General features: G+C 41.1%; 1 protein-coding gene across 2 annotated transcripts in view; it reads left to right on the top strand.

Annotated features, from left to right (window-relative positions):
- c4h8orf34 (chromosome 4 C8orf34 homolog) overlaps positions 1-26261 on the top strand; it is a 240062-nt gene that overhangs the window by 43103 nt on the left and 170698 nt on the right. For both annotated transcript variants that reach the window (XM_033019357.1, XM_033019358.1), the window contains exons 5-7: positions 3975-4003; positions 14092-14249; positions 20533-20699. In XM_033019357.1, the coding sequence (XP_032875248.1) occupies positions 3975-4003; positions 14092-14249; positions 20533-20699 (354 nt within the window). The remainder of the gene's footprint in view (positions 1-3974; positions 4004-14091; positions 14250-20532; positions 20700-26261) is intronic.

Below are 26261 nucleotides of genomic sequence, written 5' to 3'. Positions count from 1 at the left end.
ACCAATGACTGCACCTCCACTGACTCCTCTGTCAAGCTTCTCAAGTTTGTGGACGACACAACCCTGATTGGACTGATCCAGGATGGGGAAGAATCTACCTACAGACAGGAAATGACACAGCTGGCGACCTGGTGCCCTTGCAACAACCTGGAGCTCCATCATGGTCTGGTTTGGCTCAACCACCAAGCACGACATCCAGAGGCTGCAGCGAATCATCCGATCAGCAGAGAAGATTATTGGCTGCAACCTTCCCTCCATTGATGAACTGTACGCTGCAAGGGCCAGGAAGCGAGCGGGCTAGATCATCTCGGACCCCTCTCACCCTGGTCACAAACTCTTTGAATCACTTCCCTCTGGAAGTCGACTCCGGATTGTCAAAGCTGCCACAACCAGACATAAAAACAGCTTTTTTCCACGAGTAGTTGCTCTACTCAATAACCAAAAATCTGTAGCCTCCTTTTGCTCTGGTATTTTATTTAATTCCCATGCTTAATCAATAATGTTTTATTATTAACGTTTAATATTTTATGTGTCATTCCGAATTGACAATTTACGTCATGTTGTCACTTGTGGGCCGAGCACCAAGGCAAATTCCTTGTACGTGAATACTTGGCCAATAAACTTATTCATTAATTCAAATAGATTAAACTTTCAGTGATTCTCTGTTGGTAGCATAAAAAGCAATTCCAATTCCATTTAGATCTCCAAATAATTATGAACATGTACACGCTAGAATTTAGAAGATTGAGGGGGGATCTTATAGAAACTTACAAAATTCTTAAGGGGTTGGACAGGCTAGATGCAGGAAGATTATTCCTGATGTTGGGGAAGTCCAGAACTAGGGGTCACAGTTTAAGGATAAGAGGGAAGTCTTTTAGGACCGAGATGAGAAAATCATTTTTTACACAGAGAGTGGTGAATCTGTGGAATTATCTGCCACAGAAGGTAGTTGAGGCCAGTTCATTGGCTATATTTAAGAGGGAGTTAGATGTGGCCCTTGTGGCTAAAGGGATCAGGGGGTATGGAGAGAAGGCAGGGATGGGATACTGAGTTGGATGATCAGCCATGATCATATTGAATGGCGGTGCAGGCTCGAAAGGCCGAATGGCCTACTCCTGCATCTATTTTCTATGTTTCTATGTTACAAACCAATCTATATTTGAATTTTACCAAAGACAGAAGATGATTTTGGAGTACTCAATTTATCAGGGTTAAAACCCTGGGTAGACATAAAATGTTGGAGCAACACAGCGGGACAGGCAGCATCTCTGGAAAGACCAGAGATGCTGCCTGTCCCGCCGAGTTATTCCAGCATTTTGTGGAAATAAAACCCATTAATTCCCAGATGTAAGTTAGCTTGCAAGGCACAGTGAAGTACAGGTGCACAGATGCATTCTGATGACATTAGCTCCTATGGGCTATCGTATCATTGATTTCCTGAACTCAGATTCATCAGTCTGGGGAAGGGAGAAAAGGCCAAGTCTTTTGAAAGATTAGAAAGGTGATTCATCCAGTCTAATTCTGTTCAAAATGTGCGCTCTCTTCACCATTCAGTGCATTGGTAAAGTAACAGAAAGAGAGATTTGAAAGAAACATTGAAATATATTTAAAAGGAATAAGGCAACTATCTGGGTGGAAAAAAAGCTACTTCACTTTGTAAATTAATATCACTAATCTTTGCTTTTTCGTGGTAATATTCTCGTTAACGCACACACACACACACACACACACACACACACACACACACACACACACACACACACACACACACACACACTATATAATCAATTATTACAAAATGAATAGCTAAATATAATAAGATTCTCACAGTGCATTATTATGTAGTGCATTATTTAATTTCAAATTTAAGTAGGTTCTAATGAAAGTGAGAGCTTTCTGAATAAACATTGTCTTAACTTACCTTGAATGCTGTTCATTTATTTCTGTCCATGTTAATTGATTGGTTTCTAATTAATCATTGTTGATTTTGTTGTTAAACACAGCTCAAGCTATCTCTCTTCTGCAGGAAAGGTTTGATTGCAGATATTGATATTTTTATTAATAAATATGAAACATCTGAGTTGTCACCATGAATGATGGCTCTTTTTTTTAGAATCTCTGTCCCCCACACAAGTGTTTGGTAGTGGCTATGGACAATGTGAACCCAAGAATGTGTACCCTGCAACAATGTGTACCCTACTATGCATATTAATGAGAATTTCTAGAATTATGGACCTAAAATGCTTGTATTGGTTTCAGACTAAAAGAAAGCTGAATAATAACTACTAATAATATTGCTCCTTTTTTAATTGAACACCAAAATTAATGGTATAGCATGAATGATAACATATAATGAAAACATTGTGGCAACACTATTTTCTGCCTTCCACTTAACAAATGCCTGGTCAAAAGTCAAGAGTGTTTAATTATCATGTGTACTGTGACCTGTTATCATATGTACTGTGACAGTAGCTGTATAGGCACACCAACCTAAACAACATAATGATAAAGATGCAAAGAAGCAGGTCATGATAGTGCAAGCCAAAATATTGTTGTGCAGCTTTAGTAGTGCAAAGCCCATTGTAGTTTGGTGCTGAAATAGGTTGTAGTCAGATTCATAAGGTCATAAGTAATAGGAGTGGAATTAGGCCATTTGGTCCATCAAGTCTACTCCCCAGTTAATCATGGCTGATCTATCTCTCCTAACCCAATTCTCCTGCCTGCTCCCCATAACCCGTCACCAGTGGCGGACTGGCCAGGGTGTCAGCTTGCCCGATGGCAAGTGGGCCCCTGATGAAGTGGGTCCCCTATATCAAGTGGGCCCCTGATGAAGTGGGCTCCCTTTGTCTCCTGGCAATCAATATTTTTGGACCCAGTCCGTTACTGCCTGTCACCCTTACTAATCAAGAATCTATTTATCTCTGCGTTAAAAATATCCATTGACTTGGCCTTCACAGCCTCCTGTGGCAATGAATTCCACAAATTTACCACCCTCTGACTACAGAAATCCCTCTCCATCTCCTTCCTAGAGAAACATCCTTTAATTCTGAGGTTATGACCTAGGCTATCCCTCTGGTGGAAACATCCTCTCCACATCCAAGCCTGTTGTTTCAAGATTCTGGAAGTTGATGGGAAGAAGCAAAACTCATAATTCTCCCATAATTGTACTATTACGAAGTTTTCTCTGGTTCTCCCATGATTTTGAATTCTATCTACATATCTGATGCATGCTTCATGTAGAAATAGGAGAACGAACCAAATATGACTTTGTATACAAAGTATCTAGGATAGCAACCCTTGAGGTCAATGAACTGCCCCCTATTACTGAAACCATGCTGAAGGTCAAACAAAGAAAAAAGTGCTTCACTTTATTTCATTTTTAAACTTTATTTAACCTATGATTAATCAATACAAAATTCAAGTCCTTCAGTGGTTTAGAGCCTGCATTTGTTCTTCATCGTAAGACTGAACTCCTTTGAAGCTTTGTATCTGTTCACAGCATGAGTCATAGAAAAATGTCCATGGGTGTGGGAGAAGCAGGGAAATGCTGTAGTGTAACATATCAAAGTGTATGCCTATTCTCTGTTTTGAAAAATCTTGCAACGGTACAGTTAAGTTAAATACAATTAACTAATATTGTCTGTCAAAACAGACTTAAAATTGTAACAGCTGGGTGCCAGTTCTGCTTGAAGCATTCTCAAACTTCAAAACTTCAAGATCAGTCTTTCTTCCTTGATGAATCCCCAGAAGAATCATTCAATGCTGAATAGGCTACTTTTTTTTTTTGAGGTTCTGGAACTAATCAACTTGGCCATCTCCCAGCTTGCAAAAGTAATAACATAAGTGCAAATAACTGCTAAAACTTGTTTAAATGTAATTTTACAGATTGTTGCAAGTGCTGTGCAATCCTCTTGTTAAAGGGTAAATCCTAAAAAATATACAAGAATTCTAATTCTCTTTTTTTTCCTGGCTAGGTATTGGTACTCCAGATGAATCTGACCAGGTAAGTCCTTTTATTCCTCGCGCGTGTGTGTGTGTGTTTTTGCAAGATAGTGGAGGAAAAGGGTGTGCACCTGGGTCAGGTGGGGCTCCAATGTTCATACCATTGGGTTGTAAGCTACCCAAGAAAAATATGAGGTGCTGTTCCTCCAGTTTGTGTGAAGCCTTATTTTAGCACTTGAGGAGGCCCAGGACAAAAAGGTCAGCATGGTAAAGGATGCCACATTGGGAGCACCAAACACAGTAGATGAGGTTAGAGGAGTCACATGAACCTCTGTCTCCAGGGCCGGTGCTAGGAATTGCGGGGCCCAATTAGAAAACTGATGGCGGGGCCCCTACTCTAGAAAAGTAAAAATTTATGTATGTTTATATTTCGTGTAGTTTCGGGAATTTTAAGGCAAGCTGGTTGGTGATTGGATGCAACCCCCCTAGAGACAGCGTTTGATTGGCCGCCAAATAAATTTGTCAAATCTGTAACAAAAATCGCTGGTCGGTGCGAACTCAGTGGACTATCTGGTTGTATCTCCAAACTAATCTGGTTGTATCTCCAAACTAATCTGGTTGTATCTCCAAACTGATCTGGTTGTATCAACCAGACTATCTGGTGGTATCTCCAAACTAAACAGTATAACATGCAGGTACATTCATTTAAAATTAAATTCAGTGATTATTTCACATGATTTCTCACTGTGTAAAGCTCAATATCTGACCAATTTCTGTTTAACACGTTTGGTCTGCCGTGAGCATTTTTCGTTGCATCTCCCCTTTTCCTAATCGGCCACAATTCAGATAATAGTCTACTTTCCTGTTTTTGCCACCAAAGTGGATAACCTCACATTTATCCACATTATACTGCATCTCCCATGCATTTGCCCACTCACCCAGCCTATCCAAGTCACCTTGCAGCCTCCTAGTTTAGAGGGGTTTAAACGGTTTAGAGATGTTTAGAGGGCTTCAGATGGGTTCAGGTGTGTTTACAATTGTTTAGAGGGGAATAGAGGGAAATAGGGGGGCTAGAGGGGGTTTAGACGTGTTCAGAGGGTCCCAGAGGGGTTTAGAGACGTTATAAGCCCCCCGTGAGAAATTGTAATTCTCTGAAATTGAAGATAGACATAAAGCTGGAGTAACTCAGCAGGACAGGCAGCGCAGCGACTCTGGAGAGAAGACCCTTCTTCAGACCGCACTGAACTCGCGTCGATGAGAGTACTTGTGATTGTCTGAAGAAGGGTCTCGACCAGAAACACAACCCTCTCCCCAGAGCCGCTGCCCGTCCCGCTGAGCCACCTTCAACTTCAGAGCCAAACAAAAAACACAGAGTGCTGGAGGAACTCAGCGGGCCAGGCGAATGCTTCACCCGCAGGGTTTCTCCAGCATTTTTGTCTACTGCAAAACGTCAACGATTCCGGGAATGCTGAGGGGACAGGGTGATAGAGAGGGAGTGGGAGAGCTAGAGAGAGACAATATGGGGAGCGGGAGAGAGAGCGCGAGAAAAAGAGGGAGGGAGGGAGGGAGTGAGCAAAAGACAGAGAGACACAACCAAAGATCCGCTATAAGATCTTTGGACACAACGTGGGTCGGTAGGTGAATGACTAACCTGCACACCAGGAAGAAGCCCCTTCTCGCGGTCCGGGGCCCTCACTCATGATGGTGAGTTAAATGAAATTCTCAACGTGTCATCGATCTACATTCCTCAGTAAATGTAATTGTGTTTTAAACAAGTATTAATGACGCCGCGTGAATTTTATTCAAAGGAACACGGCGTCATTAATACTTGTTCAAAACACTATAACATTTACTGAGGAATGCGGATAGATGCAGATTCATGACTTTGCATAATAAGGTGTTAAGTACTTACCGTTAAGAAGTGCTAACAGCACTAGTTAAATCGTTTGTGTATGATGGCCGTGCAACGGTTGTTATAGATGTTCGTTTAAAAAAAATCCGGATGGCGAATTTAAAAAAATCTTTATTTAACAAAGAGAATTCGTATTTCCGTACGAAATACTGAACATTAGTGCGGGGCCCCGCTTAGGCGCGGGGCCCAATTTGGAGCAATCGGTCAAATCGGCTTAACGCCGGCCCTGTCTGTCTCACCTAAGATTGCTAGGGTACCTTGATTGATGTGAGGGAGGAGGTGTAGGGACAGGTTGAATAAAGTCATGTTTACATGAAATGATGTTGAAAACAGCCAGGAAGATTGCAGTGTACAAAAACCATGCCTGTTGCTTCCAGTGAAGGCAACATACCAACTATGTTGACTGTTAATTTGCACTGTTGAGGTGAAAAGAATACGGTTTCATCTGAAGAGCAATATCGTGAGAGGATCACTTTGCACTTCTTCAAGGGGGTGGGGGTTGAATTATATTTGCAGCAGGAGCTGGCGGGTAATCTTTAATTGAATCTGACCTTGGACACCTTTATAAATGAAGCACTGTGAGCAAGAGCACGAGATTCAAGATTTTCTGAAACTGCTGGAGAAATTCTGTCATGAGATACTTGAGAACCCTTCAATTAAATTTCTCAAAGACAGTGGGAGAAGATACTTGTAACAGTGGAAGGGAAGCGTCAAGCGCTGAGACTAGGATGCGTTGCCATATGTTCAGTGACCTTGTGCAGGCTAAATGTTATGTTGCACACAACTAGTCTTGGTCAATGTGTTGCAGCCCATCATTCACCTACCAATCACTATCAATCAGGACCAAAAGCAACATTTGCCTCAAACTCATAGCATTAACATGGATTCAGGCCTAATAGATGCATCTTATACCTCACTGTCGACCATTTCAGCTTTGAAGATGGAGATCACTATGACTATGAAAGAAGCTGAGGGTGATGGTGGAAGGTTAGTTTTCAGGTTGGAGGTGTGCCTCGGGTATCAGTGCAGGGCTGTTTGTGGTTTATATCAATGATTTGGATGAGAACGTACACGGCATGATTAGTAGGTTTTCAGATGACACAAAAGTACTGTAGGTGGTATCGCAGACAGCAAAAATGGGTATCAAAAATTTGCAGCAGGATCTTGATCGGTTGGGCAGGTGGGTGGAGGAAAGGTTAATGCAGTTTGATACAGATAAGTGTGAGGTATTTCATTTTGGGAAGTCAAAGCAGAGCAGGACTATACAGTTAATGGTAGGGCTCTGGGGAGTGTTGTAGAGCAGTGGGATCGAGTAGTGCAGCTATATAGTTTCTTGAAACTGGTGTCACAGGTAGATAGGGTGGTCAAGAAGGTTTTCGGCACATAGGCCTTCATTGGTCAGAGTATTGAATATAGAAGTTGGGAGGTAATACGTTGGAAAGGCCACATTTGGAGTTCAGTTTTGGGCACCCTGTAATAGGAATGATGTTGTTATACTGAAAAGGGTGCAGAGAAGATTTACAAAGATGTTGCCAGGACTCGAGGGATTGAGCGATTGAGTAGGCTAGGATTTATTTCTTGGAGTGCAAGAGGATGAGGGATGATCTTGTAGAGGCGTATAAGATCATGAGAGGAACCAATAGGGTAAATGCACAGAGTTGTTTACCCAGAGTAGGGGAATCCAGAACCCGAGGACATCGGTTTAAGATGAGACAGGAAAGATTTAATAGGAACCTGAACGCCAACTGTTTCACACAAAGGGTGGTGGGTATATGGAACAAGCTGCCAGATGAGGTAGTTAAGGCATGTACTACCACAATGTTTAAAAGACATTTGAACAGATGCATGGATAGGATAAGCCTAGAAGCATATGGGCCAAACGCAGGCAGGTGGGACTAATGTAGATGGGCATATTGGTCGAGGTGGAAAAGCTGGGTCAAAGGGCCTGTTTCCATGCTATGTGACTCAATGTGTAAATAATTAGAGAAAGAAAAGTATGTGAAAAAGACAGATGTAAATGTAAGGTATTTTGAATGCCTGTAATATGTACATACATGCTTTTGTTTCAAAAGGGGCATGGGAAGTGGGATAAGATGTTACAGAAGATATTAAAACTAAAGTTTGGTTGTGCAAGTTGTGCACAGAGTAAAGATGGATCTCTATAAAAGCTTAATCCTGCCAGTCCTGGTGAGATCCTCTGCTGCTCCCAGGTCCAGGGAACAATTCACCTGGCCTCCTGTGTTCCTTCCACATTGTCTAAGAGTAAATTTAAATTACCGGGACATACATCAGCCTCACCAGAGTGGACAATCTGCCTTCTGATATTCAGTTAATTAACTTGCAGTACCGAAGATGATAATTTTGGTATTCAGCCATCGTAAGTTCCCCTCTGCCTTTCAAATAATTTGTGCTGCTTTTTAATATTAACAATCCCATCACATATTCCTTCCCCCAAGAACTGAGCGTAGTATATGGAGAACAAACGCCCGGAGCACATCCCTGGTATAATGAGGAATCATCACATAAAAGGAAGATACCCCTCATTGACTTCATTGGTCAAGTAAAATTTGACAGCTTGTACACTGTACGCTTAATACATGTGTTCTATAAAATAACAATACAATTTTATTTCCTTTAGAGCAACATATGTTTTGCGCAGTTTTGCACTGACTAATAAAATATTTATTGTTCTGTAACGGCTGCAACTCATGACAATGCACCAGCTCATAGAGAGTTGTTGAGGCCCATAGCTCTTTTATTTTATTATAAAATCTTATCAATGTGGATTGTGTTTTTTTCCAAGTAAATTCCAGTGTCGCTTCTTGCAATTTGTGTTTTAAATAGGAAATTCAATCACGAGAGGCCACATTGAGTAAAGATGCACATGACATCAGAAAATCTGAAATGAGATGAAAATTAAATTAGGCAATGTGTCAGGATGATGAAATGTTTGGAGATCAGGAATTACAAGCAGATATTTGGATATTAGTCCATGCTCCCATTTGAATGAATTTCCCTACAGAAATTTCCGTACAGATTTCCCTACATTTTTCCAAATCTATACATTGTGAAATCAAAATGATTAATAGAATGCAATCAATGTAAAACTTGGACAACTTCTGAATATACTACCATCAAAATTTTACTTCATGCTTGTAGGTAGTGTTTGAGCATTTATCAAAATGGCATTTAGCTATTTTGAACTGGGTAAGTTACAGAGGTTGTTACATTTTATCTCTTAATTGGTTGCTGGTATGTTTATCGGCAGTAATATTACTTGCCTTTGGAGAATTAATTATATCTTGACAGTTGCTATGATTTATGATGTCCTCACTTGCCCCATATGCATCAATGATTAAAATGTGAAAATAAAAAATCTTTCTTTTCAGGCAAGGAGAAATATTTACCAGATTTTAAATTAGTAAACCTGCCGAAATGTAAGAAATATTAGAATATTTTTTCCAAATTGTGTCCCCTAATATTTTGGGAATACCAATACTATGGACAGATAATTTGAATGCTAATATCTTGCAATTGATTTCCATATTTGAATTTCCTTGAAATTCCTCCTCCTTTAACACCAATCCATTCTCACATTTTAGTCATTCAATGGGTTTTGGTGAAAAGTGTTAATTACTTGCACCCTATGTTAATGCAGATAAGTTTTCTAGAACAATGCTACATGCATTTGGAGTAGATCTTTGCCAGGAAAAAAAACCTACCATTTTCAGAATTTGTGTTTGGGTTTTAAGGTCAGGTTGATATGGTGTCTATAGAACTAGGTTCTCAACTGCCTTTTCCTCAGATGTACTGGTGCACTGACAGCGATGGTGAATTTCACACTCTTTGTCAACCTTCACTATAGAACCCTACCCAAGGAAAATGTCTCTATGGCTTATAACTCATAGCCACTCATGTCCAGTAACATCCATGTTAATCTTCTCTGTAGTTTAGAAATACAGCATGGAAACAGGCCCTTCGGCTCACCGAGTCCGCACCGACCAGCAATCCCCACAAATTAGCATTATTCTACACACACTGGGGACAATTTACAATTATACCAATCCAATTAACCTACAAACCTGTACGTCTTTTGAGCGTGGGAGAAAACCGAAGATCTCGGAGAAAACCCACACAGTCACGGGGAGAACGTACAAACAGCATACAGACAGCACCCGTAGTCTGGATCGCACAGGCGTCTCCGGTGCTGCGAAGCAGCAACTCTACCGCTGCCCCACCGTGCTGCCCCAGTTGCACTCTTTCCAGTTTAATGACATCCTCTTGCTGGTATCCAGCACTGCATGCTGCACTCCCAAGTGTTGTCTCATCAACGACGTACACATTTGTATCATGACATCCCAACTCCTGTATTCAATGCCCCGAGGAGTGAAGGCAAGTGTGCCAAATGTTTTCTCCACAGTCTTGTCTATCTGTGTCAGTACTTTGTTCTGTTGCACTTGTGTACTGCATTAAATTCCCCAGTGTTGAAGCATCGTAGAATTGTGATCAGTGGATACATTTGAAGTTTGGAAAGCTTAAATTAAAAAGTATATGTTCAACACATGCACATCATTACACATCTGATGATAATTGTGACCTTTAGCAAATTATCAATGAAACATTTTGAAACATTTTAATGCATGGTAGCTGTAAAGGAGATGATGCACACTCCATGCAATGTTTTTATTTGGTTTCTGATACCTTTTTCAACTGGAGATCTAAATCCAATTGCTAATTTTCTTTTTCTTTATTGCGCTGAGTTTTGACCTCAAGAATGCCTGCATATTTATTTGAAATATAATTTATAGACTAGCAGTGCAGCGTAGCTATATCTTACAAATCTCTTTGTTAAAGAAGAAGCATTTAATGTCTGTGGCTAATCTATTTACTATGGTTGGGTTTTAATTTCTACATTCGGATGATATTTATCGCAGCAGTTAATGTCATTCAAAGCCACTGATAAGGAGGTTTTGCTTTAAATACTTTTGCATTTAGCAATTTGGAAACTAAATATGCTGAGAAGGACATAATATGTGATAAAAGCCTTTCTGGAATTATTTGTGAGCTGATAGGGGGGCAGGGATCTTTCTCAAAATTTGTCAGGGAAGCCCATTTCCCTTCCAATGAATAACCACCTATTCTTCACAATCTGTTGTTAGGGTTTAATAAGATCTTTATTTGATTTTTCTATTCTAATCTCTCTGCCCAACTTTCTGTTTGATATCTCCTCTATCCTAACCCAATGACGGCCTCCCTTAACTTTCCGTTCACAATTTCTCAGTAATAATCTTTAACTGCTACTTCAGTATTTCTCAATGATGCCCATCAGAACTTCCCTCCTGTTCAACAGCTCAATATTCTGTACAGAGAGCAACGGCATAGAAAGAAACCTCTGGTTCCAAATCCATTCCAACCACCCACTCGCTGTAATCCTGTATTAATCTCATGTTTTATTTTCTCCAAATCCCACAAGATTTTACCACTCACCTACCCACAAGAGGGCAGTTTAAAATGGCTAATTAATCTACCAACCTGCGTGACTTTGGTATGTGGGAGGAAACTGGAGCACCCGAAACAAACTAAGCAGGCACGTGCCATGAGTGATTACTCAGGGTAGGCAGTCAGTCGGCTTTAAAAAAAAAACTTAAACTGCGCTTGCGCAGATTGTTCTCTCCGTAAATATAAAAAATAAAAATAAAGACAGTAACAATTCAATTTGCCGGCAGAAGGCGCTGAGGTGGCGGCCAGTTCTGCTGTCCGGCCCGGCGGCCGCTCAAAGCCACAACATTATTCTACACACACTGGGGACAATTTACAATTATACCAATCCAATTAACCTACAAACCTGTACGTCTTTTGAGCGTGGGAGAAAACCGAAGATCTCGGAGAAAACCCACACAGTCACGGGGAGAACGTACAAACAGCATACAGACAGCACCCGTAGTCGGGATCGCACAGGCGTCTCCGGTGCTGCGAAGCAGCAACTCTACCGCTGCCCCACCGTGCCATCCCCCCCCCCCCCCGCCTCAATGCGGTGGCTCCATGCAAGAAGCGTCGCTGGTGGGTTACTGACATGATCCAGATCCCCTCCTTCACAATGCTCCTGCCCCCTCCGCAACTTTACCTCAGGACAGACTCCCCAAACGTTGTGAAAGGAACTCCTCCCACCCCGGGAAATACGGTATTTAAAAACATATAGCACCAAGAAATGTACTTACCACATTATTGGTACACAAACGGCATTCTACTCTCTTTGTTTCCTAAGATATTCTTCAGATTATGGCAATCCATATTTGAAAAACCCGCCAAGAAACTAGCGCTGCGCAGGCGCATTAGGCTGCTGCGTCTGCGCAGTACAGCAAAGGCAGAATTTCAGCTGCCTTCAGCCCCGCTTGTCATTGACGACTTGAAACAGCACTGACGGCACGTGGGCTGCACAGACCTTCGCGTGTTGCAAGTGCTGCAGTTGAAAGGCACGGAGAATTATGCCTCTCTAAGAGATCGATCTCTTAGAGGCATAATTCTCCCATACCTTTAATATTTATACTTAGTAATTACCATTTCATAATTTTAGTCAGGGTCGGCAGTACCTACCTTGCCTACCTTGACAGCACGCGCCTGAAACCTAGGCAGGCTCAGGAGAATGTGCTAGCTCCACACAGACAGCATCTCAAATCAGGATTGAACCCGAGGCTCTGGCAGAATAAGGTAGTGGCTCTACTAATTAGCCACTGTGCTGTAAACTATTCTGGGCTTCATGTGATGTAATCAAGTCCAATGACTCCATTCACAAAACTGTAGAGAAATGTTTGAGAATTGACAAAGCCATACCCCTATTTATGTTGCCTGTGAAGATGTTCAAAATACATTAAAAGTAAAATGAATGAATAAAACAAAAATATTAATTTGCTTATAATAAATTAAATATAATCAACCAAAACACGTGAATATAAACATTACTGCAAATACAAATGATTAAAATGTATCTTATTGTATTCTTGCCTTTTTTTCTCAATGTGGTGCAATGCATTGGTTTGCAATATTTTCTCTTGGTGTTGGAACTTCAAGTAGATTCTCTGGAGTCCGTAACAGAGCACTTGGCTCATCTATTAGCAAGTTCAGGACTTCTGTACTGAGTATATGTAAGCCTAGGGCCAACAGATTTGGGGACATTGAGGGCAATTGAGTGATTCTTTCAGATTATTTTTTGAGATCTGAACATTGCTGAAGACTTATTTTAATAGTATATGCAGTGTAATTTTCAATGGTTTATGCTGTACATGTGCTTTATATTTTTCGGGTATGATTGCTTGTTTTAACTTTAGAACACCTCCTCATCAATTTGCTACATTGATAAATCTGCACAAAGGCTGCATGGATTTAATGATTAAATTATGTATTTGGTTCAGGTCAGGATAAAATAATAACTACATATATTCTGCAAGGGATTTCTTGTGTGAATTTCTTGTCACACCATGAATGTTATCTCATAAATAAATTATAGTATCTTGGGGAATTCTCTTTGGTTATTGATACCTCTATTATTACGCTCATTGTTTCCAACGACATTCCACTCATCAGGGGCTTTGACCAATGAAAGAAATGGGTTTGAACTTTAATTGGTGGCTTAAATTACAGCACGATGTGTAGTATTAACATGTCTTACAAATTAGCGTTGATAGAATTCGAATTATATCTTTTCGAAGCTTATAAATTACAGAAACTAGATCTTGATATCAAATGGAGCAGCAGTGCGTTCAACTGGATCCCCTTCACTTACACTTACCTGAGCAAATATCAGTGCATCAGAGGGGTATAAAATATCCAGTTTGTAGACCAGTTTCATTCAGCCATATTGCGACTTCATAAATGACAGGAGCTGAATTAGGCCAATTGGCCCATCGTCTACTCCGCCATTCAATCATGTCTGATCTATCTTTTAACCCCATTATCCTGCCTTCTCCCCATAAACCCTGGCATCTGCTTGCTTGCCATCCGGTTTAGCTGCTCCATTGCCAATCTTATATTGCTGAGGGTATCTGAGACACTGAAATAAATTCCAAGGACATTTACAAATCCAGAGAGGGAAGTGAAATTGTCCTAATGAGGAGTCTGCTGCCTCCAGATATGTATTATATTGGCATTGGCAACAGCATATCTAATCAGGTTCTGTCTGTTTTTAAAGCTGGCTACTTTTATGTACAATGACCATGGATTTATTTGTATTTTTGTTTAAGGATCTGCGGGCTTACAATTCGTCCCTTGTTAGACCCCGGGTGGTTGGAGAGTGGGTTGGTCGTGAGGAAACTGATGCTGATCCGTTGGCTGCAGAGATGCTACAGCCTCCAGTGCCCAGAATTAAGGATGAAACTGAAGAGGCCCACAGCTCTGGAAGGTAAACACCGGCAAAGTATAAGCAAGGGTATCAGTGCTTGATATTTCTTCTTGCTTCCATTCTTGTTAAATCTATTAACTGCCTATATTGCTTTATTCTCGTGGCAATAACCATCATGAATATCATTAGCGTCACAATTTAAATAGTTAGCTAATTATCTCTTAGATAGAATACTATATTCTTGCTAAGGTTTACCCAAGGCAAATACTTTAAAGTGCAAAGAGCTTGGAAGGAAGTGTGTGCTGACTACTCCATACTTCTATGTTCTCCCAATGCTTATCTTGTTCCATTGGCTGATGTTGGTCAGCTTGTGCCATAACCTGCCATGTATTATGTATTGCATGGTTCCAGGCTGTGCCATGTGATTCATCTGAAATGTTCCCACAGTTCAAAATGTATTTCTGTTTTTAAATCTATTTGCATTCATGGTGTAAATGCTTTTGGAATATGTTAGTTGGGTCATACTTGTAGATAATCATTAGTGAGATGATGTGATGTACAATTGATTGATATTTGTATTAAATTTACATGATAAAATTTGAATCCTTTCCCATGGGTTTGTTCCCCCCACACCCGACTATCCCAGTGCTATCCTTTGGAGAGCAAAGGATCCAACGAATAGATTTTACTTGGATTCTAATGTCTATAAACAAGATTACCAAAAACTCGTATGAAAAAATGATGTTTTATTGTACTACCTTGCACCAAGCCCAGTTCATCCATTACATTGATCCTTACAGGCCAATACCAACTACCAATTAATAAATATCTTTATTTTAATATTTTCATCCTTATTTTCACATGTGCATGGTCATTGCCAGCTCTCCGACACACCTGTGTTTCTCCGAGTCTGGAACGTTGTGCACACCAAATGTGTTCTCTTCACCATTGCTCGATGTTCCAGGACCCTAAGTTCTGGAAATTCCCCAAAGAACTCTGTTTCATTACCTTCCCTTCCGCCTATAACATACAGCTTAAAACCTGTTTCTCTGCCCTGTGTCTGAAACTGAAATGGAAATGGAAATGAAATGAAAATGCAATGAGCTGTTTGACCTGCCCTGTGCCTGAAACTGTAAATTAAATGGAAATGAAATTAAATAAATGCAATGAGCTGTTTGGCCTGCCCTGTGCCTGAAACTGCAGTGAAATTGAAATGAAATGAAAATGCAATGAGCTGTTTGGCCTGCCTTGTGCCTGAAACTGCAATGGAAATGGAAATGAAATGAAATAAATGCAATGAGCTGTTTGGTGTGCCCTGTGCCTGAAACTACACTGGAAATGGAAATGAAATGCAAATGCAATGAGATGTTTGGCCTGCCCTGTGCCTGAAACTGCAATGGAAATGGAAATGAAATGAAAATGCAATGAGCTGTTTGGCCTGCCCTGTGCCTGAAACTGCAATGGAAATTTAAATGAAATGAAATGAAAATGCAATGAACTGTGGGGCCTGCCCTGTGCTTGAAACTGCAATGGAAATGGAAATTAAATGAAAATGTAATGAGCTGTTTGGCCTGCCCTGTGCCTGAAACTGCAATGGAAATGGAAATGAAATGAAAATGCAATGAGCTGTTAGGCCTGCCCTGTGCCTGAAACTGCAATGGAAATGGAAATGAAATGAAAATGCAACGTGTTGTTTGGCCTGCCCTGTGCTTGAAATTGAAATGGAAATGAAATGAAATGAGTTGTTTGGCCTGCCTGAAACCACTAATTTCAGCCCACAAGGCCCCTATTCGCCGAGAAACCAGTCCCTTTTGCCCAAAATGCCTGTATTTATCCAGGAGGGACATTTTGGCCACCAGGCCTGAGTGACTGAGCTGCCAGCCCAAGAATCAATTCGGCCCACAATGTCCATACTAGCACTCTGCAAACCTGTCCCTTCGGCCCACAACACCCATACTAGTGGTCCAGAAAGCCCTTCCCTACTTGCCACCAATATTGGAATTGGTGGAGAGGTGGAATATTGTGTTCCAGGCCTCCCATGTGAAAATGTGACCCAAGGGGTCCCACTTAAACTAGTCTTCTATCTATATTACTAAAAGTCTGATCTTGACCACTTCCTGTTGATCTGTATATTGATTTTAGAAAAATCGCTGCCACTTACGGCTGTGATTTTCGGCCATCTTACTCAGTCCTCCTCCGCTGCACAGGACAAGAGGATTTTTCCCGTTGATGAAAAATAAAAGTTATTAGTGTTTAAAAAATGTTGAGATTCTCTCTCCTGAAGGCCACGCCCCTTCCAGAGGGACAATAAAACCCGGAGGTGTTGAGTGCCTCAGTCAGTCTCTGCGAGATGGGGGAGCGAGAGGGTCACGTCTCTCAGTCTGAGCTGTGAATAACACTGAACACATGTCTACTAAACTAAACCAATTTTGCTAGTCCTTGCTGTCTCCTCCCCTTCCTCAACCCTCTAGCTGTCTCCTCCCACCTCCCATCCGCCCGCCCTCGGGCTCCTCCTCCTCCCCTTTTCCTTCCTTCTCCCCCCCCACCCCCCATCAGTCTGAAGAAGGGTTTCGGCCCAAAACGTCGCCTATTTCCTTCGCTCCATAGATGCTGCTGCACCCGCTGAGTTTCTCCAGCAATTTTATGTACCTTCTACTAAACTGTGAGTGGTTTTACTGACCTGTCAGTGCCCATAATGTGGTTTGAAAATATAGTTTCGAAATGCTAAAGCTGTGTTGCCTTTGGTTTGGAAATGTTAAAGCTGTGTTGCCTAATTAAAGTTGCCTTGCCTAATTAAAGTTACCTTGCCTAATTAGTTGCCTTGCCTAATTAAAGTTGCCTTGCTTAATTAAAGTTGCCTTGCCTAATTAAAGTTGCCTTGCTTATATATAATTGACCACTTCCTGTTTGCGCTTTATATTGATTTAGAAAAGCGCTACCACGTATGGCTGTGATTTTTGGCCATCTTACTCAGAGTCCCCCTCCGCTCATTGGGTGCTGAGGATTTTTCCCATCGATGAAAAATAAAAGAGTTATTATTGTTTAGAAAATGTTGAGATTCTCTCAACTGTCAATCACGCCATGAAGGCCACGCCCCTTCTGGTGGGAGGGGGTAGGGGCGTGGCCTTCATAAAACCCAGAAGTGTGGGCGTGGCTGAGTCTCTGCAAGATGGGAGAGGTAAAGACTCGCTGCCTTTAGTGGCCTTGCACCCTGCTTGAAGTGGTAAGAAACTGCACTTGAATTTGGTGGCCTTGCACCCTGCTTGAAATAGAATTTCAAGGAATAGCCATGAGTCAACTGCCAGCCCACCAGCCCTGAGTGAGTGAGCTGCCAGCACAACAGGCTTGAATGACTGAGCCGCCAGCCCAAGAATCCATTCAACCCACAATGTCCATACTAGCCCTCTGGAAACCAGTCCCGTCAGCCCACAACATCCATACTAGCGCTCCAGAAAGCCCACCCCCCCCACTGGCCACGAATATTGGAATTGGTGGAGAGGAGGAATACAGGGCTCCCGTGTGATGCTGGGACCCAACGGGTCCCACTTAGTCTAGTGTATCATAAAAATTGATTGCACAAAATGAGGTGTTGATTTTAATGCAGAAAATCAGGTGGATTTGGGCTGCGAATAATACAAAAATGTTAAGAGTTTAAAAGTTTTGTGACCTGATCGAAACTGCCCATGCCCCTACTGTACATTTCAAGGGCCAGGAAGTGAGCGGGCAAGATCATCTCTGACCCCTCTCACCCTGGCCCCAAACATTTTGAAACACTTCCTTCTGGAAGGCGACTCTGGACTGTCAAACCCGCCACAGCCAGACATAAAAACAGCTTTTTGCCACGAGCAGTAGCTCTACTCAACAGCCAAAAGTCTGTAGCCTCCTTTTGCTCAGGTATTTTATTTTATTCTTAACATGTTTAAATTATAATGTTTTATTTTTATTTGTCTACTGTGTATCATGTTGTTACTTGCAAGCAATGCACCAATGCAAATTCCTTTTATGTATACATATTTGGCTTATAATATTTATTTCATTCATTATCCTCTCCATAACTATGCGGGTTTACAAAGGCTCTCTGGTTTCCTCCCACATCACAGGACCCTGCTGGTAGGTTAATAGGTAAATTATTCTATGCGGGTAAGTGGCTAGAGAATCAAACAGGAATTGTGAAAGAGAAAGAGTTTCAAGGTGACGGGGAAATGAGAAGAGGGGGAATGGGACTGGGAATGATTACTTTGCCCGGAGCAGGTATAGGCTCGTTTGGGCCAATGTGGATGCTGAATAGGGATAACTCCTGGTAGCATTTTCTTCCTTCTGGTTCTCATGTGTTTTTGCAACTTAAAAATATGGATCATTGCTCTCAGGTTACAGCTTTTCTTATTGCTTTTCTTCTGATAGTGCTGTCTTCTGTTAGAAATAATGTGCGGCTATACATAGAGAAAGCACTTCTTTTCGGCACACGGTATATTTTGGAAGATGTTTGAACTGCCTTTCAAGGATTAGAATTAGAATTAGATTCCTTTATTGTCATTCAGACCTTTCGGTCTGAACGAAATTATGTTGCCTGCAGTCATACACAGAATCAATAATAACAAAACATACAATAAACACAAATTAAACATCCACCACAGTGAGTTCACCAAGCACATCCTCACTGTGATGGAGGCAAAGTCTTAGTCTCCGTCTCTTCCCTCCTTGTTCTCCCTCTGCGCTGAGGCGATTGATCCAGGCCGAAGATGCCGTCCTCCAGTCCAGCGGACCTCCGTGGTGATGTCGTCGCCGCCACCGAAAGCCGGAACGCCATCTCCGCTCCGAGACGGCCCGCCACAGCATCAGCTCCGGGCCGCCGCCCCAGCTCCGGGTCCCGCAGTCTCCGCTCCGGGCCGCCTCCCCAGCTCCGGGTCCCGCAGTCTCGGCAAGAGTTGTCAAACTACCAAGCTGGGTTTTGCAATGTCATGGAGCAACTCTTTAAACAGCAAGAAAAGCAACAACTAACGTAACAGACTCGTTTTATTGAGACTGTTCCATGACAATGGTTGTGTAAAATTTTATGCTCCAGTTTATATTGCTACAGGGGGAAGTGGGTTGTGTGAATAATGGCACTATTAGCTGCACACAGGTGCATTAACATGGATCATACACAAAAGTGCCTGGTCTAATTTTGGATTGATATAGTTTCCCTTGGAAATCATCACCAGCCCAGTCTACTCCAGACACAATCAAGTTGTGTGCAGTTAGTGATTAAAAAAAAAAAGACTAAACAAGGAGTGTTTGGTTTGTTTCTTAACCATTAAATTTTTGGTGGTGGGTTATAATTTAAACAGCCACATCTACAGGCCAATTTACACCCACCCCCCCATCACATGCTTCCCCCCAGTTTCCACCCGACCCCCACCCCACATTAACATCACATGCTCCCCTAAATTGAGCTTCACTGTACCTTAATTGGTACATGTGACAATAAAATGCCTTTGATCCTTTGACCCATCCTCCCCCCATCCCGTACTCCCTTCAGGTATGTCGGAATGTCATAGCAGTAGCATAAAAGGACCGCTTATCAACCAAAACACTTATGTATCTTTCGTTCATTTGTTCTAAGGTAGACACAAAATGCTGGAGTAACTCAGCGGGTGAGGCAGCATCTATGGAGAGAAGGAATAGACGACGTTTCGGGTCGAGACCCTTTATATATCTCTTTATATTACCGTCTACATCTCTCTCTTCCCTTTCCCCTGACTCTCAATCGGAAGAAGGGTCTCGACCCGAAGCATGACCTAATCCTTTCCTCCAGAGATGCTGTCCAACCCGATGAGCTACTCCAGCCTTTTGTGTCTATCTTCGGTTTAAACAAGTATCTGTAGTTCCTTCCTACACTGTATCTTTAAAGATAAGAATTGGGCAGAGTCAGGCGGCATAGAGTGAAGGGTTGGAAAGGAAATAGAATGGCCTGAGCTCTTGCCATTCTTTGCCATATCTTTGCCATTAAGTTCTCTAGAACTTTGAAGTCTTTATCTCAAAATGTCCAATTTCCAGTCGACATGACTAGAAACTCTCTACAGCAAGTTGTCATAAAGAGGCTTTTGCCACCTTCATCAATCTAATTTTATCAGCTAGTAGTAGATAGCTCAATTTTTGCTGTAAAGATTAAAAAATGTAACATATTTGCTCTTCAATTTCAATGCTGAGACCATGTTAATAGTATAAAAATAGTGATGTTTACTGTGCTTTCATCATCAATAAGCATTTTTTTGTGTGGTTTCATTTAGCAGTTGATTTGGATCACATGTTGCAAGCATTTAACATTTAAAACTGACATATTATTTCTAAAATGGTCTTGCAGCACAAAATTGGAGCAGAAGAGTAAAGGCTTGAGACAACAGCAGCAACAGCATAAGAAGCTTTTAGCTGCAATGCTGTCCCAGGATTCATTTGACTCTGTGCACAGTGCAACACCATCAGTGGCTGAAGAGGACATTGAGGATGAGGATGATGCCATGGAATTACTGGGTAAGACATTTGGTGCTTTCTTATTAACACACAATCCAGGGCACCTTTTCACACGTGTTAAAATGCACAGACAACTGTAGGTAAGCACAACTCAGATCCACATGTTCTACATTATTACTGCTTTACAAGAGACTATCTTTAAACACACCATGACTGTGTAGCAAATTATTAAATTTTGATCGCTATATCGTAAAATTATATTGTGAGATTAAAAAAATGAATGTACTGCAAGTATATTGGCAGTCTTAAAGTCCTATCACTGTGTAGAAATGTGAAGTACATGTTAACATTTTGGATGGAAGTAATTTATCAGAACACTTGCAGGAAATGAGGAGAGACCCCTTTTAAAACTTGAGTAAAGCAAAGCAGAAATGGGAAAGCAGGTCGATTTGACAAATGCAGCTGTTCTAATTGTACATTGCCAGAATTTGTGATTCATGTGCATGTCTCATATTTAACTTTTTTTCTAAAGCGTGTAATGTGAAGAATTTAAATGTAACTTGCTGTATATTTAATTTCCTGTGTTAATCGCAGTGTTAAAGGCACTTAGGCTAATAATAGGCATTCTGTGATTTTGGGTTAATAGCTAGTCAGCTTTTAAAGGGAGACCCACTTCAATATGAGATTTGGGCCGTTTGGTTTAGTTTTGTGCTAGAAGTGTTTTCTGTGTTTTGTGTGCTGGTTCTTTGATATTGAAAGTAAGAATCTATCTGGGAATACTTGTGGTTGTTGCAGTTATAATTTTAAAAATTGCATACCCTGTTTTGTGTTATTTGAAGTTGATGAAAATTGGAAATATAGAGATCATATTGTATGAAAGGCAAAATGCCAACAATACTAATATAGAAGACGATGTATTATAGATGGAAATGACCTGGATGTGAAAGTTGCAATAAGACTACATTGCCGGGGGATACTGACAGATTTATCCAGAAAATAGCCTCCTTGATATTTTTAAGCATTTGTTGCTTCCAAGTTGCCACACGGAGATTACTTTTATCTGTAGTCTCCGGATGCAATTTTTTTACAAAGGAAAAGAAGTTCATTGTTTAACCATATGAGAAAAACTGCATTGAAACAAGTTTTTGCAAAGTCCAAAAGGATGTGATAATCCAATACTGAATGTGTAAATGTTTGGTACTAAGTTTATTTGAGCCTTTGTTGGCTGAGGCTACCTTTACTCACTGAAGATAGACACAACATGCTGGAGTACTTTGGCAGGCCAGGCAGCATCTCTGGAGAAGAGGAATAGGTGACGTTTTGGGTTGGAACCCTTCTTCAGTCTCAACATTTCGGGTCAGAACCTGTCTGAAGAAGGGTTCTGACTCGAATTGTCACCCATTCCCTTTCTCCAGAGATGTTGCCTGACGCACTGAGTTACTCCAGCATTTTGTGTCTATCTTTGGTATTAACCAGCATCTGTAGTTCCTTCTTGCACCTTTACTCACTGTTCATCTGGTGTGTAGCCTTGGTGCATGACTAGTTCATGATGCAAATTATTAAAAGTGGAGAATAGTTTCTAAAATTCTTAAAAGTGGAGAATAATAAAAGAATTGAATCTAAATAGCTCCAAGCCCCACAAAGCCTAGCAGGCTCATCACCATGAATCTGAATCTTAATCTGAATCTGAGCATGTATCGCAAATTGACTGGTCAGACTTGTAGAATGGGAGACTTTTCATTGAAGAATTGATAAGCATTTGGTGTGAATGGAATATCAAGATAATTTGTATCCAAGGATCCATCATTATTCAGTTTATGTTTACCTGAGCACCTTTGATGTATCCGTTTCTGAACATCATTCTGCTTCCAATGGGATATCCCAGAGATCTACATATCTGTTAAAAGACAGTGGAATGGTTCCAAGATTACACCAGCTTCATTATGAATCATCCTTTGATTAGCTTATTGTTTAACAATTCTACAACTCCATGCTCTAATATTGTTTTTACTTCAGAAGAGCTGTTAAAGCATAATTGTATCTGTGTGTGTTTGAGCATGATACAGTTTACCTTAGGGAGAGAGTAGAATGGCCCCAGTTGAAGGAAAATACAATATTTTAAGGAACAGAAAAGCAATTTCAACTGAGTGAGTGAATTGGGATCAAAGAATTAGTTAAATTGTCACTGCATAACCGTGCTCCTGCTAACTCAAACTTTACTTGAGCCATTTGTAGTTATGCTTATTTCTTTACACGCTGCAGGTTGAACAAAAGAAAATGTAATATGTCGAATTGAGGCCACATTTCTCCTAAGTACCGTCTATATCTCTCGTCCTTCCTTTTTCCCTGACTCTAAGTCTGAGGAAGGGTCTCAACCCAAAACATCACCCATTCCTTTTCTCCAGAGATGCTGACTGACCCGCTGAGTTACTCCAGCCATTTGTGTCAGTCCCTTATCTGATTTCATCTCATTATGGATCTTGACAAAAAATATATATATATAATTATATAAATTAAGTTAAGAAAAATCGAAGTGCAATGTCTATTAATTTTAGATAAATTATGTTAAAATGGCAAATATGTTGTTTTAGGTTGGTGAATGTTCAAACGTTGGAGTGAAAATATTAAATGTTTGCTGTGACCCTGGTCCTTATTTCCAGTGTTGTAATTCCTGTTGCAATATAAGAATTAACCTTCTCTTGTTCTCAAATAAATCTTGGATGCAAGGTCCTAAATTTGAAGTTTAATATGCCAGCATTTATACCATGTAAAAATTTATAAAACGGTAATGGTGGTAAACGTAGTAGTTAAAGAGTCACTCAGATATTGGAGTCATAAATGTAACAATTTATTGTTCAATCAGTCATGGTGTAATCTTTCGTACAGGTGAAATGGATGAATCTCCCTGAGAATCAAAACACTGAGTTTTCTACCTATTGGATACAATGATAATGCATGACAGACAATTGACAGCCTATCATATGTGTACAAAGAAACTGCAGATGCTGGTTTACACCAAAGATAGACACAAAAATCTGGAGTAACTCAGCGGGACAGGCAGCATCTTTGGAGAGAAGGAATTAGTGACCTTTTGGGCCGAGACCCTTCTTCAGACTGAAGAAGGGTCTCGACCTGAAATGTCACCCATTCCTCTCCAGAGATGCTGTCTGTCCCACTGAGTTTTATGTCCAGCTTTTTGTGTCTATCATATGTGATCATTTTTTGGCTTGATGTCAGGTAATATTCAGGCATCTCCTTTGGCCCCTTGGCTTATTCTGAAATGGATGGCCCTCCTTTGCTATCCATATTTCATACTCCTTTTGCCTAGTCCATTTGTACCTCGTTTGTTTCTCACCAAGTGTTGTTCTCATCCATATAATACATTCTATACTTCTCTTTGAGATCTTGCCATGTTATTCTCCCTTATCATGATTGCATTGCTGTGTTGTGGTCTGGAGCTCTGGAGAGGCTATCAAGGTAGGATTGCAATCTTGTTTACATATCCTTTGTCTTTTCTTTCTTGATCTTCCTCTTCATTGGCCCATACATATCAAAATATCTCATAGCCATGTGACATTCGTTCTGCTTCAACACTATATTCTCCACCCTGGTCTTTTTTCCTTGCACTATCTATTGTATTTGTGTATGGATTAATTGTACTTGTGTACAGTATGATTTGACTGGATAGCACTCAACAAAGTTTTCCACTGTATCTTGGTACACGTGACAATAATATACCAGTACCCTTGATCCCTAAGGTCATGCGCCAGCTTTGTATTTGCCTGGAACGTGAATGTTTAAAATTCCTCAAAAATATTCTTTTTGGGTGAAGTATAAATTTCCAAGCTCTGAAATAGCTAAGTATGTGGATTGTTGAGCTGCTTGTTTATATTGTAGCTTCTCTCGAATGGCCATCTTGTGGTGATGCACTGAGGAAATGTTAGACCTTCTCAAGTTTTCTTAATGAATTTCAAGGTAAAGATATAATTTCCCCTTGGATGGATTGCTCGGTATAAAGTAAGACTGCAGGCTAAATTATTTACTCACTCAGCGTTGCTTGATATACCATTTCATTGTTAAAAGGATCTTGCTTTTGCAACTGAACTCTGAATTTCTTACAACAGATGGTTGCGAAATGGTTTAAAATGACCCATTAATATATAAGATGCTGTATGAATTAAATAGCTTCTATTGGCTTAGAAGGGGTGCAATTACACCAACTATCGGAGGTGTACGTTCACTCAGTAGCCAGAGAAGCATCTGAGAAGGCCGTGTATTAGTTATAGAAATTATTGGAGAAAATCTTAAGGGATAGGATTGACATACATTTGGATGGGTAGGGGGTTGATCAAGGATTTTCAGATCATGTTTTGCTATTCTTATTGAATTTTGTGAAGAATAGAGTATTAGTAGAGGGAAATTGGATGGTTCTGCGGTCGAGGAAGAGAAGGAGAGCTTTAAGGCCTTCCAGGTGGGGGATGGAGGTGTAGAGTGACTGAAAATCCATAGTAAAGATGACGGAGTGGGGGCTCTGAAAGCGGAAGTCATTAAAGAGATGAAGGGCATCTGAGGTATCTTGGACATAGATCGGGAGGGATTGGACCAGGGGGGATAGGATGGAGTCGAGGTATGTGGAAATCATTTCCATAGGACAGGAGCAGGCAGAAACAATGGGTCTGCCAGGGTAGTTGTGTTTGTGGATTTTGGGGAGAAGGTAAAAACGGGCTGTGCGGGGCTGGGAAACGATAAGGTTGGATGCTGTGGAAGGCATGCACCCAGAAGTGATGAAATCAGTAATGGTGTTTGAGATTAAGCCTGGTGCTCGTCTGTGGGATGTGGCCTACCTTGCCTACCCTGACGGCACGTGCCTGGTCCAAGGATAAGTAGGAGGAGGTGTCTGAGAGTTGTCGCCTGGCCTGAGCCTGGTAGAGGTCAGTGTGCCAGACTACCACGGCACCTCTCTTGTCGGCGGGTTTAATTATAATCTCAGGGTTGCTACAGAGTGAGTGGGGGGCTGTACGTTCAGAGGGGGTGAGGTTGGAGTAGGTAAAGGGAGTGGAAATGTTTGGACGGTTGATGTCACGCCGGCAGTTAGAAATAAAGAGGTCTAGAGAGGGTAGAAGGCCATTCTGGGGAGTCCAAGAGGAGGGGGACTGGTGTAGAAGGTGTCATCGCTGGATTTATGAGGATTCCTTCCCAAAGAAAAAGGCATGGAGGCAGAGGCGACGGAAGAAAAGCTCTACGCCGTGGCGGAGGGGAACATCAACCATTTTATGTATTCAGTTTACGATGTTTTATCAAATGTTCTTGTTACATGGATATACAGTAATAGCTAATATAGGTTGGTACTACTCTAAGAATTGTATTTTGTGACCAACTGTTCTGTGTTCTTGCAACGTTGCTTAATATAGATTTTGCCAGAGGTCTGATTGTCTGATGAAAGCCACAGGAAGGAATTGCTGTCGCTGACATTCTAACATTTGTCTGTTGATTAAGGTTCTCACAGTTTGAATGCTGACTATTTTTCCCAACATCTTAGAGAGAGATATTGAGGTAGTTACTGGCACGGATCAACGCTCATGTTTGCCAGAGGTATGTTCAGCTTTCTTTTATTGATAGGTT

This window comes from Amblyraja radiata, chromosome 4, assembly GCF_010909765.2.
Source record: "Amblyraja radiata isolate CabotCenter1 chromosome 4, sAmbRad1.1.pri, whole genome shotgun sequence".
NCBI classification, from domain to species: domain Eukaryota; kingdom Metazoa; phylum Chordata; class Chondrichthyes; order Rajiformes; family Rajidae; genus Amblyraja; species Amblyraja radiata.
Note: the sequence above shows the minus strand (reverse complement) of the source record. Positions and strands in the feature narration are given on the sequence as shown.